Source organism: Callionymus lyra, chromosome 12, assembly GCF_982586985.1.
Source record: "Callionymus lyra chromosome 12, fCalLyr1.hap1.1, whole genome shotgun sequence".
Lineage (NCBI taxonomy): Eukaryota > Metazoa > Chordata > Actinopteri > Syngnathiformes > Callionymidae > Callionymus > Callionymus lyra.
Window position 1 is genome coordinate 18,725,757 of NC_141829.1, and position 18,016 is coordinate 18,743,772.

Here is an 18,016-nt window from a genome sequence, read left to right on the forward strand (position 1 = left end):
TTTCCCAAACTAAGGAATTCAGTTGTTTTTTTAGATTAAAAAAAAAATCAATCGGTAACACGGTTAGTTTCTAATGGTCAAAGTTCACACCTGAGGTCAGTACTTACAGTAGAAAGAACAGAAATACAAGTTTCTGGGTGTTTAATATCTGCCCAAGTTACGAGTGAAAAGCTTGGTCATCCGGAGAAGAATTAAACACAGTTAGTCATCCAAGATGGTTGTTTGGTGATAAAGTATTCTGTGCACGGAGCAGTAAACTATATTTTCTACTAGAAAAGCAACTGATCATTTCTGTAAAAGGCGAAGTCTCAACCTTCATTTTCAAAACGGCCTCACTGGGGTCTTTATACCCTCTTAGGTAGTGATGGGTTGATGAAGCTTCATCAGCAGTTGGTTATTTATCATGATACAGTTTGAAAGACACTAGATGGAACTCTCAAATGTCAGGTTTCATTGAATTAGTAGATAAAAGCCAAAGATTATAAAGCGGAGAGTGACATCTAGTGGCCTTTCACAATTAAGACACTATCATGATACAGGTGATTCTGTATCAAGAGACCTCATCAACCTTTTATATTTATATCCATTTAAAGTGAGTTGGTCTGATTTGTTGGTAGGATGTTCACAAATGTGATTTTGTTCATTTTTTTGTGGTTCTTGGTTTAAACTTATGCTACTGCACAAATTGATTGAAGAATGCACGATATTGTTGGTGATAAACTTAACTTTACATTTTATATATTATATTTCTCATCCTTGAAACAGTGTCATGTTGTTCAGAGGTCAGTAAGTGGTGCTATCAGTTTAAAAATGATGTGATGTTTCATTAGAACAGTTGTTCAAAACAATGGAAAATAGTGCAGAGACCGCCATCTAGTGGACTCTGATTATAATGACACTGCTTCATGAAGCTTCATTAAACCATCACGACCTTCAAGCACCGTCAGGATTGTCAAAGTGTTAAGAATTTAAAAGTGACGACAGACTACAAAAATGTCTCCCACTTTATTCTCCCACGTGGACAAAAACAAAGTCCAACCATTGAAGGGAAGAAACACTAAATAGAATACAAAACGTCTATAAATGGAAAATATGAAAATACACCTGGCCTCGTGGCTATCAAAATCAGGGGTGGTCGGTATATACAGTGAGGTTCCTCTAGACGCGTCACATTCATCCCGGCACAGTCGCACAATTTCACACGCGCACACACACACTTGTGTCTTGTAGTTCCTTTGTTGCGAAGACACTCCCTGGGGGTCAGAACCTCAACTTTGATAAATGTCTGTTCCCGCCCGAGTCCTCTCAACTGTCCTTGTCCAGGGAGGTGGCGGGGGTCAGCGTGACGGTGGTGATGTTGGAGGGCAGGCCGTGCAGCTGCATGCGCGTGATCTTCTTCTGCTCGCACTCCGTCACCAGACCGTTGAGCTCCGCCGCGCTGTAGCCGATCAGCGTCCGCAGGTCGCACACGAACTTGTAGACGAACCTCTTCCCCTGGACTTTGCTGATCATGTCCCCGTCGTAGTAATACCTGGAGCAGAAGGACGGGAGTTTACACCTGGAACCAACGACTGAAATCGTGGTAGACTTTTTTTCCGCGGGAAGTGACGCACCTGAGCGCTCGGCTGAGCTTCTCGTAGTTCATCGTCGGCTTGTTTTTGCGTTGACCCCATTTTTGAGCCACGAGTTCCGGCTGGTTGAGCTTGAACTCGCCCTCCTCCCCCACCCAGGAGATGCAGTCTCTGGCGTCCTTGTCAGTGAGCAGCTCCAGCAGGAACTGCCACAACTGGATCTGACCGTTGTTGCCTGGAATCAAGACACACGTGGAGTTCTTACTTTTGAATTCATGATTTTGTGTTCAGATGTTTTCACTTCAGGGAATTAACTTAATCTTATTTTAAGATTCATAAAAACTATGGGTCAGTTGTTAAAAAAAATATATATAATCTGGATTTGGGATTATTTTTTTCTTTTAATCCAGGATCAGGTAATCAGTTTTACTTTTAAACCATTGCATTTGATCGCTTGACATTTTTTAAGATTACTAGTTTTCTAACGAAAGGTACTGAGGTCACCAAGTGTTTTTCATTTTTTGGAAAAAATCATAGGATAAAAAAAAAAATCCACTTCTAGTAATTATTTATTTTATGGCCACAAAAAATACATGTTCATAAAACATACATTTTGGATATTTACAAAAAGTCTTAAATATAAAAAAGGCTAAATATCCAGTTGTTTACCCATTAAACTATGATTTTATTCTAAATTAATATACACAGAAATATCAAGTACATGATTTTATCAGGGTTTGTTTCATGGGGACGAGATCTTTTTTTTATTACATTTTTACTTGCCTAAACTGAAAGGCTTTATTGGCAGAAAATGTGGACGTTATCACTGTAACAGTTGAATAAATCAAGTATTGAAGGAAAAAAAGATATAAGTAGATATTTGACCAATTTTTATGGTTTTGCTAAATTTCCTTCAGGAATCCACCTTGAAATCCTGCCTAACCGAGTCTAGATAATGCTTTTAAATCAAAGTTTTGTAGGTCCTTCTGAAATGGTTTGAACACCACAAACTGAAAGTCTGATCCAGATTAGAACTAGGACTTGATTACATGAATCAACCCATTTCCAGAATCCTTCTTTCCCTCATGAGTGACACATTTTCAAGATAAGGTCAAACCACAGGAACAAAATTGGACCAGATTATCTTGAAACGACTAACAGGATCAATTGTTCAGTTCAGAAGCCTCCAGTACTAAAAACCTCTTCAGGAATGTCTCTGACCTGTTCGGTTTCCAGGCGAGCTGCGTTCCTCTCCCGAGATGCGCGGCGCTCTGGGACCTTTCTGCTTCATGACCTTGATGGCGGTGGGAGTGTTGACCTGAGCCGGGATGATCTGGACCGCTGGAGGGGACGGATGTCATTCATAAGAACACCAGAAGAAAAAAAGAATGCAGTAACTTACGCTGATCTATGGTGACCGTGGCGTCGCTTCCCGACTGGTCCTGGCTCGCCAACACGTCTGTAAAAACCCGGTGAGTGAGAAACTGGAGGTCAGGGGAGCTTCGGGTGTTTCTCTTACACTTGCGCAGCAGCTCCAAGTGACTCCACAGGATTTCTCCGTTCGGAACCTTCTGCAGGAATTCCTCTTGGGAGAAGGAGCACAGCTCCGGCCCTGGGATGTGAATGCTGCCGATTTCCATCTCGTCGATGTTGAACTCCTTCATCACCCACACGGCCCAGTGGATCACCTGGTCCGCACTCCAGATTAGAGGGTCTGAAAGAAACAAAAGAGGGTCACGCTCCGTGGCGGGGAAACGGACGCCAATAAACTCACCATAGGGGATGCCGAGGCGGACCTGCTCTTTCCGGTAGCCTTCCAGAGCCGCCGCCCAACGCGTCACCTGCTCCGAGGTTTCGTCGGACAGGCCGGATCGCTCCACGGCGATGAGCTGACCCTCCTCCACCATCGACCCGTCTTCTCCCGCCGCGTCGGGGTCGATGACGACCTCCACCGTTTCCACCGGCTTCACGATCTCCAGGATGTTCAGCTTCTCCTCGCCTGGACCGAGAGAAGCGTTCATTGTTTTTAAATCGATCAATCAATCATCATCAATCGAGTGGATCTGCACCTGGTTTGGGGATGATCTGCAGACTGAGCTGAACCGTTCCATCGGTCTTCACCCCCTGATCGAAGAGGCTGTGGTCCGGATGCAGCTGGGAAAAGCACAGTAAAAACGTCAGGACCTCACAACACACCTCCAACCCCAAACTTTCATCCAATGTTTACTTGAATGTCTTGTAGGCAGATCTCGTACGCGTCCAGCGAGATCTGGATCCGTGGCTCCAGGAGCTTCTTCAGATTCCCGATGGGCTCGTTGATGTCGATGTCCTGCTGGATCATGTCGGAGGCCGTGATGGTGTGCTCCTCCACGCTGCAACGACGACGGAGGAAGGACGTCAGTCGACACATAAGACACACAAACAAAAAAGGAAGTTCCTCACCCTTCCTCCAGGCACGCCTGCTTCTCCCGCTCGTCGATCTCGATCTCAATCATTTCTTCGGATTCGTTTTTGGACATTTTCTGGAAATAATAATCAACATTAATACAGGAGACAGATAAACACTTGAGTGTTAAATATGACGACCTTCACTGGGATTGTTTTCAGCTAAACATCACTCTTTAAAGTGTGATCTGAGCTAACTTCAACTTATGATTGGTTTATCTCACAACCTATAATAAAATTGATTTATTTTATCATTCATTATTTATGCCCTTTTTTTAATGTATCAAATCTCTTTATTCCGTCCATATTATTTAACCATTTTAATCTGTGATTTCACAACACTGTCAATATAAATTTCTGATTATTTTACTTGAATTGTCTTAAGTATCAAACTAATGGGCAAATCTGGCCTGCAAGTCATTTTTATGTGGCCCGTCAGATGTTTATTAGTGTTTATGTTAATATTGTGACTTTAGAATATGCCAGAGCTGAAAATAAGAAGTGAAATATAGCTTATTTATGTCAACAATTGCAAAGAGACTCCGATAACAGTAAAAAAAAAAGAAAAAAAAAGGGAATTTGTAGTAGTGAGGATTAAAAAAGAAACGAACAGATAATTTATATATATTTAACCTACAACCATAAAAGACTTGCAGTCAGATTCATATTTCCTTTTACAGGAAAATAAAGAAAGTAAATATGTCATTTTGGCCCCTTGTGTGATTGAGTTTGACATCCCTGGTCTAAGGGGCCAAATAACGTTACTTATTGGGCCATCATGCCAAAAGAACAGTAATTGAACAAAACAAAACAAGGAGAAAAATTGTCATATTTTCGTGTGCGTTTGTTTTAGATGCATTATTAGATTATTATTAGATGCAAATTAACTTAAGAAGAAAATCATACACTTATTTTCGTTTTATTCACGATTGTTTATTCAATTTTAGGAAGGATATGAATAAAACTACAAAATAAAAGTAGCCCTTATTATTATCATCATAGTGAAACTTTATATTTATTGTCATGTTTCAGGTCTATAGTCGCTCCTAAAGCCTGGTTGTCCTCCAGAGGCCTCATCGATCGACCCCTGGCTAACATCCGCACCGGGACCAACCCTCGCACCCGGTCCGTGTCAGCAAAACTCAAGAGCGAGGCTCTCGACGACTGCAGGCCCTAAACGTTCCGCCAAAAGTGGCGACACATCACCACCAACCAACAACGACGCGGTAACTTTTCCCCCTTTGTCGCCATTTCTGGACGATAAAGTACAAAAGAGGAGCGAGAAAAAAGTGAGCAAAAAAGTCCAAGAAGTTAGCTTAATATTTTAGCCTCGACACGAAGGGCGAGGCGAGGCTGCCCCCCGACAGACAACCGCCTCTTTCCCCGGGTGAACCGAGTCCCTATCGAAGGGCCGCCACGGCGATTCGCGACAACCGCGAAGGAAAACTTTAATCGGACTTTAATGTCGGTGCGGATGGGAAAAAGTTTTAAAACGGAAATAGAATAAACGGAAACAAAACAGGGCAAATGGAGAGGAGCCGGAAATCCTGGCTAATGTTAGACTTCCGAGAGCAGCCGAAGACAAACACCGACGCCCGCTTCGCGACGAAAACACCGAACACATACCGTTTAAAACCCCACGAATGGACGTCAGGTTAACAGCGAAAAGCAAGCGATGGTGGGAAACACTTTCTCCTCCATTTTCCGAGGAGATAAAAACGACTGAAGGTTTGTCGCTGGAGGAGGAAGCGGCGTCGGTTAGCATCGATGCTAACACCGCGGCTACACTCGTGTCGCAACCGAAGCTAACAATCACGTCCGGTCTTTTTTTTTTATTCCATTTTTTTATATTTATATATTTTAACGTTTATATTCCATGACGTCGTTTTAAAGGAAGGTTCTGCGAAACAATAGCTAAGCTAACTCGCCTAGATACAAAATAGCGGGAAGAACCCAACATGCCTTTCGGATTTTAATCCGGGTTGTTTACAATAGATGTATCGGTTTATGTTTAGTGGAGTATCCGTACCTCGTAGATGACCTCGGGGGGGATCGCAGGTTCAAATGTGGCGAAAGGGACCCAAATTGATGTCGATGTGTATCATGCAAGTTTTTTTTTTTTTTTTAGTCAACTAGACTCTTGCAGGGGGGCGGAGACTAACCCGAAGTCCTGAAGTTACCCTAAAAAGTTTGGCTTCATCAACACCCGGCTTATGATGTTTGATCGTTTTATCTCTCTTAAAAGTGTTGAGCTGCGTTTATGATCAGAAGAATTACATTTGCTGAGATGCTCGGTTTACTGTAGATGAAGCTACATGTAAAAAAAACGGAGCCCAGCCCAACCCATCATGGGGCCCTTGACAGCGTTTTATATGAGGCCCCTGCGTCATAACATCAGCACAACACTAGATGCTTCATTATTCCACGTGTTTGTGGTGTTATGTGTTTATGTTTTGATAAAATGGATCGTTTTCTTTTACATTTTCTAAACATTTTGCAATTACATTACAGTTTTAAGTACTTCCTGAATATGTTTTCTTTTATTATATGAACATTTTATGTCTAATTCATATTTTATTTTTATGTATTGTATCTTATTAATCTCCTTTTATGTTATTCTTGTTTATTTTTGTTGTTAATTTTTTATATTCTGTAATGCCACCATTAAACAACAGTGCATTGTATTTACAACGTTTCTTTTTTTTAAAGTTTCTGGTTCTGATTTTTAGAAGGGAATTTTTTTTTATTTTTATGACAATGATGGGTCATGAATCATTTTTATTAATTAAATTTTAACTTTTTTTTTTTTTTTAATCTAATTCATTATTTTCATGTAAATGTCTGTTATGTCATTTAATTATTTTAATATAATTCTTAAATTCTGTAATGCCATATGACATGTCGCCCTCCATCTGGTTCCATGTCTGCCTGCCGGGTCTTTTCCCATCTGGAATAGTTGCAGCTTTCGTAATAATATCAAGTTTTTCTTTCCAAGGCAAACACTTCCTTTTGCTTTTTTTTTCTTCTATTATCTTGTTTTAATCGTCCTGACTTGAGTTTGTGTCCATAGCTGAGGGTTTTAAAGCATTAAAGAGAGTTCAATTCATTGAAAATACCCCCCATAACACAATTAATGTTATCTTTGTCAGTCTGAAGTATTAAAAATTCTCTAAAGCGATGTTTTGTTTCAGCAAAAGTATGTGCAAAGGAACCAAAAAAGTCTTGAGGGTAAGAAATGACCAAGAAACATCAGTGGGCAGTAAAAAAAATTACATTTTTGTATTAAATTATTGTTTATGTTTCTTTTTTATGACTGATTAAATGGAGAAATAAATTGTACTTAACACTTTCTTGCAGCTTCAAAGTTCTTTTGTTCTATGTTTCTTTAAATAAAGGGTTTTACTTACTCATGCTACATGTGTTCTCTCCATTCTTCATGCATTTCATTTTTATGTTTTGCCGGTCTTTTCACCTGGTTATTAGATGCAGCTTTCATTTACGTTTGAACAATAAGCGACATGTCAAAAATGTATCATACCCTTCCCAAAAATCAATGGAAAATCCTTTATTGGCTATGAAGTTTTCTATCTTTTGCAAGCCGTCACTGTCCATCTGTGGCAGTATTTCAAAGTTCTATACCATTCAAAGCTGTACTAAAGCATAAAAATGACTGAGATTCATTGGGAAATGCTGGTTTAATTAAAGGTGAAAAACAGCAGCTCTCAACAGTTTTTTTGTTAAGACAAAACGCTCCCTTGTGTTTTTGAAGGCATTTCAAGTTCCAGTAGCAACAGTGCAAAGTATTATTAAATAATACAAGACGTTCCACACTGTTGATGATCTCAGATAGATGGATGGATCACATGGTGTGAAGCCAGGACTCGTGTCCTGGCCCGGAAGGATTGTAAGAGAAGTTGGGAAAAGACTAAAACCATCCAGTCGAATCGGGGCTCCGCTGGTGGCAACATCTCCAGATGATACTACACTATTCTCAGGATTATCCACACAAAAACATACTTTGCCTCTTCAAGGGCTCAAAAGGACAAAGAAGAAAGAAGACTTCTGGTCATTTGTTATTTGGTCGAATTAAACAAAAACTGTGATGATGATGATTTTTCTGGTTAACTAAAAGTAACTTTTAAGTCAAAAGTTTTTGTCTGTAATTCAATGGATGGTTGTCGCTGAAAAACATTTTAAGGCTCTTCCTTCAGAGCTAGAGAAACGGAAGTTCAGTTCAACCAGGGATTAAAGCAGATATGCTGCTCAAGAGAAACATCTGAAGAGATTATTGTCCTGGGAACGCTTTGGTATTCCCACAGAAGAAGAGACGATTTAGGAGAGAGGGACGTCTGGGACTCTTTACGCATCGGTCAGCTGACTTTTGCACAAAACAAATGAATGAATTCACTTTGTTGACTTGATATTGACTGAAGAAAATCCACTTTTACACTTTTACCTTACATTACATTATCTACAATTACATTTATATATAAATACTGTATATATATATATATATATATATATATATATATATATATATATATATATATGTATATATATATTATATTAAAAAATATATGTTTTGTATTTTTTTCAAATTTGAACTAAACCAAGCTAAAAGTCACGGTTTAAATCTACTATTTCCGGTTCATAAATCGTTACTTCAAAATAAATCATACAATTCGTTCTATTCTATTCGTTCAATCTTCGTTTTAGGATAAAAATCACTCGCAATGCAGTTCGTTGTTCCATGGCTTAACAACTTATATAATTTTATAAAAATGTGTGTTACAGATAGAATTTAGCTCCCATGGACCTTTGAAAAAACGGAGAATATACAGTTATTAATTTGGTTTATTGTATAGGTGTATTTATAAAAAGGAACGCTTGGTTTTATTTTATTTATTATTCAAGAATCCATGTTTTGTTTAATACATTTAATCGAACCGTTTTTTGCTATTAATAATACATAGAAATTCTAACAACCAAAATTTTACGCACGACGAAACATACGCTTTTATAAAAACAAAATGCTTGTTACAGGGGAAAATAAAAAGGTTAATAACATAAATCATTTTGGATCATCTTGTGAGCCTTTCTTCTGCCGAGAGGTTCTTCACATTTACTGTCCGGGGTTTTTATTTTGAAAATCCAACGAGAGAGCGCCCGTGTTCGCCGCTGCTGCTAGTCCGTACAACCTAGCCAAGATGGCAGAGTACCTTGCGTCCATTTTTGGTACAGAAAAGGACAAGTAAGTCATTGTGGCGTTTTATTGACGAGTGCTTGACTGTGTTTTTGCAAACTATACCCGTGTTTACCCAACGTGCTGCTCCGTGCGATCGATAATATCCGTTTCCATGCCGGCGTGTGTTGGTTAGCGTTAGCGGCTAAAGCTAGCATGCTAACAACAGGAAAATGCCGCGCCGCTGCTGCTGCGTCCATGAGGGCGACACAAAGCCACCCCAGCCCTAGAAATCACCCGTGATCTCATGCGTACAATCGTTACTTATTTTTAAACAATCTTCATTTTTCCTTTTTGCATCACCCCGAGTATTATGTCCTCTGTTCTATTTTTTAAATTTTTAATCAAAGATAAAATGGAGGTTAAAATGAGGCTTATATTTAAACCAACGTTGGCATTTCAGGCACATTCTAGTCTCGTATATAAATATATATATTTATTTAGTTACATTTATTAAATCTAATGTGTTCCCCCATCAACTGTTGGGGGCATCAGCTTGTTGCTAGGCAGCAGTTCAGTAGACACCCCCAAATATTAAACACATCTTATGGGTATGTGTGTAAATATTTAAATGTTAATAGATGTGTATGAAACCAGTATTATCAGACAGATTTCAAGAAGAAAATTTAAATTATATGTAGTATCATTTTCCTGTAAGTAAGTAATGTATATTTGTAGAGCGCCTTTCCAGACCAGGGTCACAAAGCGCTTAAACAATCAAAACAATACTCAATAAAATATATACTTTAAAAGGTCAAGACAACAACAAATAAACACAGGAGTCTCAGAAAATCAAGCCTGCACGAATAAAGCGTAATAAATCATAATATTATTTCGGGTCAACCTCCTTAAAACTAAGTCAAATGGTTTTAATATTTTAGGTGTGACCTTTTTTTTAAGTTTGACTTTCAAAAACGGATAACTTGCCTATTATTTACCACATACAAAGATCGGTATCACCGGAACTCTCGCTCTACAAGCAACCGGTTATATAATGATGTTAATAGTTTTTTATACATTAATTAATGAAAATGAGAAAATTCGGATTTCAGATAATTGCCCAGTTTGAACAAACACGCCTTAAACTGTTTAAATACACAGTAATAGAAACATGAAGCACATTTACTGTGTATTTTTAATTGATTAAAATCATGGCATTAGCGTTGTAAGTAGGGTTGTCACGATACCAACATTTCATTGGTCGGTAATAATAGCGCTACATTTTTTTTCAATACCATGGTTAAAAAAAAAAAGCCTTTACATTGAAGTACACAACTTTATTAAATAGAGAAAACCAAAAATAAATCGTTATATATTCCAAAGGTGATGAGCAGCCTTCAAGTATAATAACTTTAATAGTTATAAACAAATAAATAAGAAAATCAACCAATATACATTCAAATAGGGCTGATGAGCAGAATTCAAGTTTAAAAAAATATGTTTTCACACTTTCTTTGCCTTTTAAAGATCTCTTGCTTCTGGTCAGTGTCATCCGACTGATACTGTAAAGGGAAAAACTTCAAATAAAGTTTTATTCCAAATAACATGAGTTCAGCAACACTTTAAAAGAATGTCATAATGTTACATTTCATAGAGTGTCGTCACATTAAAGTCATCATGAACGGACGTCTGTAGTGTAGTGTTCCTCTTTCTCAAATAACAGAACGTTTGTTCGTTCAGTTTTTCGTGAACTGAAATTCACTCATCATGAACTCTTTAGTCAGGATGTCTTTCAAGTGTTTGAATTTATGTTTTTCCTAATCGTACTCCGACTGGCAGGTTTATCAATAAGACTAAGTTTTTGTTTTCACTTGAAATAGCAGAAGCCATTGTTTTAAAGACTGCATAAGTTCTTTGGTGCTGACAGAGCGCTCATAGCACGTATACATTCGCCTTATCGGTTCCACCCATAACTTGTATATTTGGTACTTACGATACCAAAAAAAGCTGGTATCGTTCTACTTTTTGTGAGCTAGTACCAAATCAAAACTGCAGTATCTTTTTTTTGTGACAAACCAAGTTGTAAATCACTGAAAGTCTCAGTTAACATCGCTGATCTTTCGTTCGTTTGGTCAAAATATCAGTTTGCGAATCGACCAATTTAAAATGTATTTGGCATGTATAACGTATATTAGAATATGAATTACAATTAATATTTTTCTTGGATCAGTCTTAAACTTTTGATATTCTTGATAAACTAGGAAACAAAATAAATATTATTTTCTAGTCCGAGTTACATCTTGTATTAAGGATAATTAATTTGTCATTTTGATAATATATGGGTCGTTATTGAAGTTGGGATCGAGTAGTGGTATAACACTATCTTCTCCAGGATATAAAATAAATCAAAGATTTTTGATGGGTTCTTCAAACTATAACTCTGAAGTTGGCAAACTGGTGTCAATTATTATGCAATTTATTATGTTTATATTATTAGAGTTAAACTTGTTTACATTTTGCATATAGATTTATGAAATTCAACATCTCATTCGATTTTTAACATTATTACACTGTTCTTTGTTAGCAGCCGTTAGGAAATAGGCGAAAAAGAATCTTCTTTTTGCTATTCATAAAATTTTAGAAAATGATCTACGGGTGTTTATTACTTTTCTAATCCTCGGATTCTTAAAGAGACATTGTGGACCTTCTTGCTTGGCTTTCCCTGTTTTGTACAGAATATTGACCCGTAAAAAGAAATCCTTTAAAACTGTGTCTTGTTTCTCTGTCTTGTGTTTTCCAGAGTCAACTGTTCTTTTTATTTTAAAATTGGTGCCTGTCGACATGGCGACCGCTGTTCCAGATTACACAATAAACCAACATTCAGTCAGGTAAGTTGAAATGCAAACAAAAAATCTATTAAATATTTGTATAAAAAATGTTTTTACAAAATCTGATGCAACTATTTTGATTTTACAGACCATTGCTCTGCTCAACATCTACCGGAATCCTCAGAACAGTGCACAGTCTGCTGACGGGATGACTTGTACGTAAATATATTCTTCTCTTGAATGGAATTGTGGGTAAATAAATACATTATTATGATATGAGGGAAACGAACGATTCTCATTTGGATGGATGGCTATCAAGATGGATGGATGATAGATGGATGGATGGATAGATGGCTAATGAAATAGATGGCTGGATAGATATCGGGATGGATGGAAGGCTATCAAGATGGATGGATAGATTGATATTTGGATATCAAGATGGATGGATAGATGGCTATCGAGATGAATGGATTGGTATTTGGATATCAAGATGGATGGATGGATGGATAGATCTCGAGATGGATGAATGCATTGATGGATAGATGGCTATCAAGATAGATAGATGGATATCATGATGGATGGCTATCGAGATGGATGGATGGATGAATGCATGGATGGACAGATGGCTATCGAGATGGATGGATGAATGCATGGATGGATAGATTGCTATCGAGATGGATGGATGAATGCATGGATGGATAGATGGCTATCGAGATGATGGATATCGGGATGGATGGATAGATGGCTATCGAGATGGATGGCTATCGAGATGGATGGATATCGGGATGGATGGATGGATGGATAGATATTGAGATGGATAGATATCGAGATGGATGGATAGATGGATGGATAGATGGATGGATATCGAGATAGATGGATGGATAGATGGCTATCGAGATGGATGGATGGATATCGGGATGTATGGATGGATATCAGGAGGATGGATGGATGGATGGATAGATATCGAGATAACTTTATTAACAATACAAAAGAAAAAGTGTGTTTTATTTCTGCACTCACTAGGTATAGGAATCATTCCTAATATATTACCAAAATAAATGTAATTATTTTTTGCTTTAAAACATAACATAACATACTTTGCAACTTGTTATCTAAAAGTAAAAGTTAACCTGAAATGCAGGTTAAAACAACTTGATTAAGGATTATTTACGATGTACCTCTAAACCCAACATGGTTTCCCATAGAATTTTCCAGGTATTAAAAGTGTAGTATTCATTTGTCTCCATGGTTTTAATCAGTATTTACATATGTCATCAATTATCAACATGAAAACTACTTGCGTCAAGATGGATGGATAGATGGCTATCGAGATGAATGGATTGGTATTTGGATATCAAGATGGATGGATGGATGGATAGATCTCGAGATGGATGAATGCATTGATGGATAGATGGCTATCAAGATAGATAGATGGATATCATGATGGATGGCTATCGAGATGGATGGATGGATGAATGCATGGATGGACAGATGGCTATCGAGATGGATGGATGAATGCATGGATGGATAGATTGCTATCGAGATGGATGGATGAATGCATGGATGGATAGATGGCTATCGAGATGATGGATATCGGGATGGATGGATAGATGGCTATCGAGATGGATGGCTATCGAGATGGATGGATATCGGGATGGATGGATGGATGGATAGATATTGAGATGGATAGATATCGAGATGGATGGATAGATGGATGGATAGATGGATGGATATCGAGATAGATGGATGGATAGATGGCTATCGAGATGGATGGATGGATATCGGGATGTATGGATGGATATCAGGAGGATGGATGGATGGATGGATAGATATCGAGATAACTTTATTAACAATACAAAAGAAAAAGTGTGTTTTATTTCTGCACTCACTAGGTATAGGAATCATTCCTAATATATTACCAAAATAAATGTAATTATTTTTTGCTTTAAAACATAACATAACATACTTTGCAACTTGTTATCTAAAAGTAAAAGTTAACCTGAAATGCAGGTTAAAACAACTTGATTAAGGATTATTTACGATGTACCTCTAGACCCAACATGGTTTCCCATAGAATTTTCCAGGTATTAAAAGTGTAGTATTAATTTGTCTCCATGGTTTTAATCAGTATTTACATATGTCATCAATTATCAACATGAAAACTACTTGCGTCAAGATTAGTTTTTTTCTTACTGTCGTTGATTTCTGTCTTTGTCGTGTCATGTTGTACTTGGCAACACAACACAACACAATTAAATACTTACAATGCTGTGTTCTCGCCACCAGGTGCCATCAGTGACATGGAGATGCAAGAGCACTACGATGAGTTTTTCGAGGTATGAGTCACTTCCATGTGATCTGGGATGATTACTAAACTAAAAAACAAAAAACTTGTTGCTCTCTCAGAAGCACTTTTTTTTTAACTCATTCAGAGTCATATACAAAAGTGGTTCTGGTTCTTAAGTGAGCCCGGTCGTTGACATCATTGTCTCTTCTCAGGAGGTTTTCGCAGAGATGGAGGAAAAGTACGGCGAGGTGGAAGAAATGAACGTGTGCGACAACCTCGGGGATCATCTGGTGGGAAACGTGTATGTGAAGGTAAAAAACACTTGTACTTTGACGCTTCTTTCCTTTATTTTTTTTTACACCTCCTTTGCCCTCGTAGCTTTTTTTATTTCCCCCCTCAGTTCACATCAAATACTCGCGCATTAATGCATACAAGAGTGACTTGTTTTAACAGGTTTCAGTTACAGCCCATAAGAAGCAAACGTTCAGTAGCAAATATTAAACTTATTCCAGCATTTCAATCAAAGGCGATGATGATATCTGAATATTTAATGCTAGTTGTATATAATAAAATAGATTCAATATGTCTTTATTAAAGCTGACCAAAGAAAATAGGCGTTATAATATTTAATTTAGTTAAATATACACAAACTAATATTGTAAAACGGTGAATGATTTTTGCTCAAAACCCAGATATGGTTAGCAGCCTATACTCAAAACCCAGATATGGGTATCAGCCGATACTCAAAACTAGTGCTGAACAATTATTTAAAATATATAATTGCGATTATTTTTTCCGGAAATATTGCTTCTGCGATCATTAATGTGATAATCTTTTTTAATGTCCTCTTTTTTATGCAATTTTAATCTAATACAATACATTTTTAAACTTTACATTAAAATATATTTCTCCTTGATTCTCAAGATAAAGTTATTAAGTCATTTTTAGGATAAAGGTAAATTAAGCATACAGATATTGTATCGGCCGATATTCAAAACCCAGATATGGGTATGAGCCGATACTCCAAACCAAGATCGGGATCTTGGCTTTGGTGTATTCCTGACTACTACTTAGTGCTATTCACTCCTACTTGTGGATGTTTTCAGATTATTCCTCGTCTTGTTTTTTTGTAGTTTCGCTACGAAGAGGATGCAGAAAAGGCCGTGATCGACCTCAACAATCGGTGGTTCAACGGTCAACCGATCCACGCCGAACTCTCTCCGGTCACAGACTTCAGAGAAGCCTGCTGTCGCCAGTATGAGATGGGGTGAGCTCTCCAGTCCACACCCCACCAGGAAGTGAATTTGACAAAAAGTTTTGATTGCGATCCTCCTCTCGTCCTCAGCGAGTGCACCCGCGGCGGCTTCTGTAACTTCATGCACTTGAAGCCCATCTCGCGCGAGCTGAGACGAGAGCTCTATGGCCGCCGGAGAAAAGGGTAACGTACACTTAAAGTTTAATATTTGATATTTAATTTAATATCAAAACTGAACCAAACGTCTCCAGTCGTCACAGATCGAGGTCACGGTCCAGAGACACCCGAGACACCCGAGATAACCGAGAGACCAGAGACACCCGAGAGACCAGAGAGACGAGAGAGAGGCGCTCTCGCTCCAGAGACCGGGGCGGTCGAGGAGGAGGAGGTGGTGGTGGCGGCGGAGGAGGAGGCGGAGGAGGAGGTGGCGGCGGCGGAGGAGGAGGGCGTGACCACGATCGCCGCCGCTCCAGAGACCGTGAACGCTCAGGGCGATTTTGAAACATCACGCTTGTCCCTCTTCTGCATCCTTCCATCACCACCGACAGTTTTTGTTTTTTTAAGTTTTCTCTGCCCCCAGATGTGTTCTGTGTTGTATCTAATTTCAATGCTGTGGCAGCTGAAATAGTTTTTCCTTATTTCCAAAATAACTTTGACCCCATTAAAATTAAACATTTTTAATTAACCTTCTCTCTGCTTGTTATTATGTCAACACAGGTCCAAACTTTAACTTGATTTTAGCATTAGCTTGGATGAGATTTTTTTTTTAAAACACATTAACTATTGATTAGATACTTTTTTGTATGCGTTTTTATTGTGACTATATTTTATCCTCAATAACACGATATGAAGGAGTTCACTCAGACCTCAACTACTAATAAATCAAAGGAAATGAAAGAATTCCAGAGGAACATTGATGACAAAGAATTCTGACCCGTTCTGGTAGAAGAACTCACATTTTCAAGTATGAACAGAATTCTAATTGCCATAATAAGTAAGTTAGTACTTCTGTCATTCTACCTACTCCTAAGAGTTTGTTTTCACCAATGTGAATATTTAATTATTTCATGTTAATAAGTTCCTTATTATCAAGTTTTTAAGAGTTGAATCTCGTCACAATGACTATGGTGTTAGAAAGTATTTTATAATAGGTAATAATTGGCTAATTGTCCGTTAATACACGTATAAATAAAAAAGCTTATTAATAGTTAATGTGTTCCTCATTCTAAGGTATCACCAACCTGGTTAATCCAACATAGCAGTGAAGGCAGGAGAGGCTATGAGAATTAAAATAATCTAAAACGAATATCTACATTTCACCACGGGTATTTTGATTTTTTTGGTAGTGAATCGTTGATTTAGCATATTTCCTGTTCCAAATACACATTCCCCCACGTGTGTAACGAAAAAATAATCGACTTACGTTAGATAAAGGGGTGGAAACTTAACTCAAAAGCAGATAATAGGACATAAGCGTGTTACAATAAAGCCTTTTTTGACTGTATTCCGGGCCGCTTCCTATAAGGCGCAGGTAGGTCTGCGGCTTATCCTCGTGATCGCCGAGTGTGAAGGGTGATGTACAACTTTTAAAGACGTCGTGGTGTGTACAGTGTTGAGTCAAATCCCTAAATATGACCTCAAATGTTTAGCGTGTTTTTTTGTTCGAGAATGTGACATTAAAAGAAGTGTAAATCCATAATACACACTGGAGTGATATTTACGGCGCATATACTGCTCGTGGATTTAAGAATAAATCTAAGGACACACTGTGTGTGCTTTCATCGCTTCACTATATCTTTCCATGTTTGCGATCAGGATCACAATAAAAACGTGTTTTTGTATTGATCGTCAAGTATTACTTTTTCTGAATGGAGACAGAACAAGAGCAAACAGGTTAGACGGAAAGGTTTTACTACTAGTAAGAAATTACTGTTAATTGGAAATTTGAAACTTCTACCTTCTTTTTTGGAAATTAGAAATGTACAACTTTTTATTTTATAGGCAAATTAGACGTGCTTAGTTTGTCAAACTCTTGATAATAATACGAGGAAAGTATAATAACGGTAAATAAAATAATAATCGTGTAATAATTCATAAAAATTAAATAAATAAATGAAGAAAATGATAGATAAAATAATGGTAAATTTATAAACAACAATACAAAGTAGCATAAGTGCACAAATAACAGAAGTACAAATGTACTAAAAACAAAAACAATATTTATTATATTATATTTGAAATACTATGTTTCCCTTTATGTTGTTTTAAAAAAGCCAGAGTAAATAGCCACATTATAATATGTTCACTGTACTTTATTAAAAATGAAAATATAATAATTATAATTAAATATACTCTATATACGTATATGTTTCACTGATTATATATCATATATATTTAAGTAGTTTTCACATATACATATATAAATTCCCACAATCAATAAGCTTCTTT

General features: G+C 37.5%; 2 protein-coding genes across 3 annotated transcripts; one reads left to right on the forward strand and one right to left on the reverse strand.

Moving 5' to 3' along the window:
* Positions 1 to 124: 124 nt before the first annotated feature.
* Positions 125 to 7,355, reverse strand: gabpa (GA binding protein transcription factor subunit alpha). Of its 2 annotated transcripts, none has more exons than XM_087804091.1 (10): positions 6,046 to 7,355; positions 4,014 to 4,093; positions 3,799 to 3,943; positions 3,641 to 3,725; positions 3,346 to 3,570; positions 3,091 to 3,285; positions 2,974 to 3,030; positions 2,793 to 2,912; positions 1,614 to 1,806; positions 125 to 1,531 (listed from the first exon to the last, which is right to left on the reverse strand). In XM_087804091.1, exons 2-10 carry the CDS (start codon positions 4,088 to 4,090, stop codon positions 1,306 to 1,308), a joined length of 1,323 nt encoding a protein of 440 aa, XP_087660217.1. In that variant the 5' UTR covers positions 4,091 to 4,093; positions 6,046 to 7,355; the 3' UTR covers positions 125 to 1,305. The 2 variants fall into 2 exon arrangements, with proteins under 2 accessions (XP_087660217.1, XP_087660218.1); XM_087804092.1 differs by lacking the exon at positions 6,046 to 7,355 and adding an exon at positions 5,643 to 6,012.
* A 1,835-nt stretch (positions 7,356 to 9,190) lies between these two features.
* Positions 9,191 to 16,258, forward strand: LOC148068544 (splicing factor U2AF 35 kDa subunit-like). Its single transcript, XM_087803714.1, has 8 exons — positions 9,191 to 9,267; positions 11,999 to 12,086; positions 12,175 to 12,241; positions 14,313 to 14,362; positions 14,526 to 14,624; positions 15,447 to 15,580; positions 15,659 to 15,751; positions 15,820 to 16,258. Exons 1-8 carry the CDS (start codon positions 9,224 to 9,226, stop codon positions 16,067 to 16,069), a joined length of 825 nt encoding a protein of 274 aa, XP_087659840.1. The 5' UTR covers positions 9,191 to 9,223; the 3' UTR covers positions 16,070 to 16,258.
* Positions 16,259 to 18,016: the final 1,758 nt, after the last annotated feature.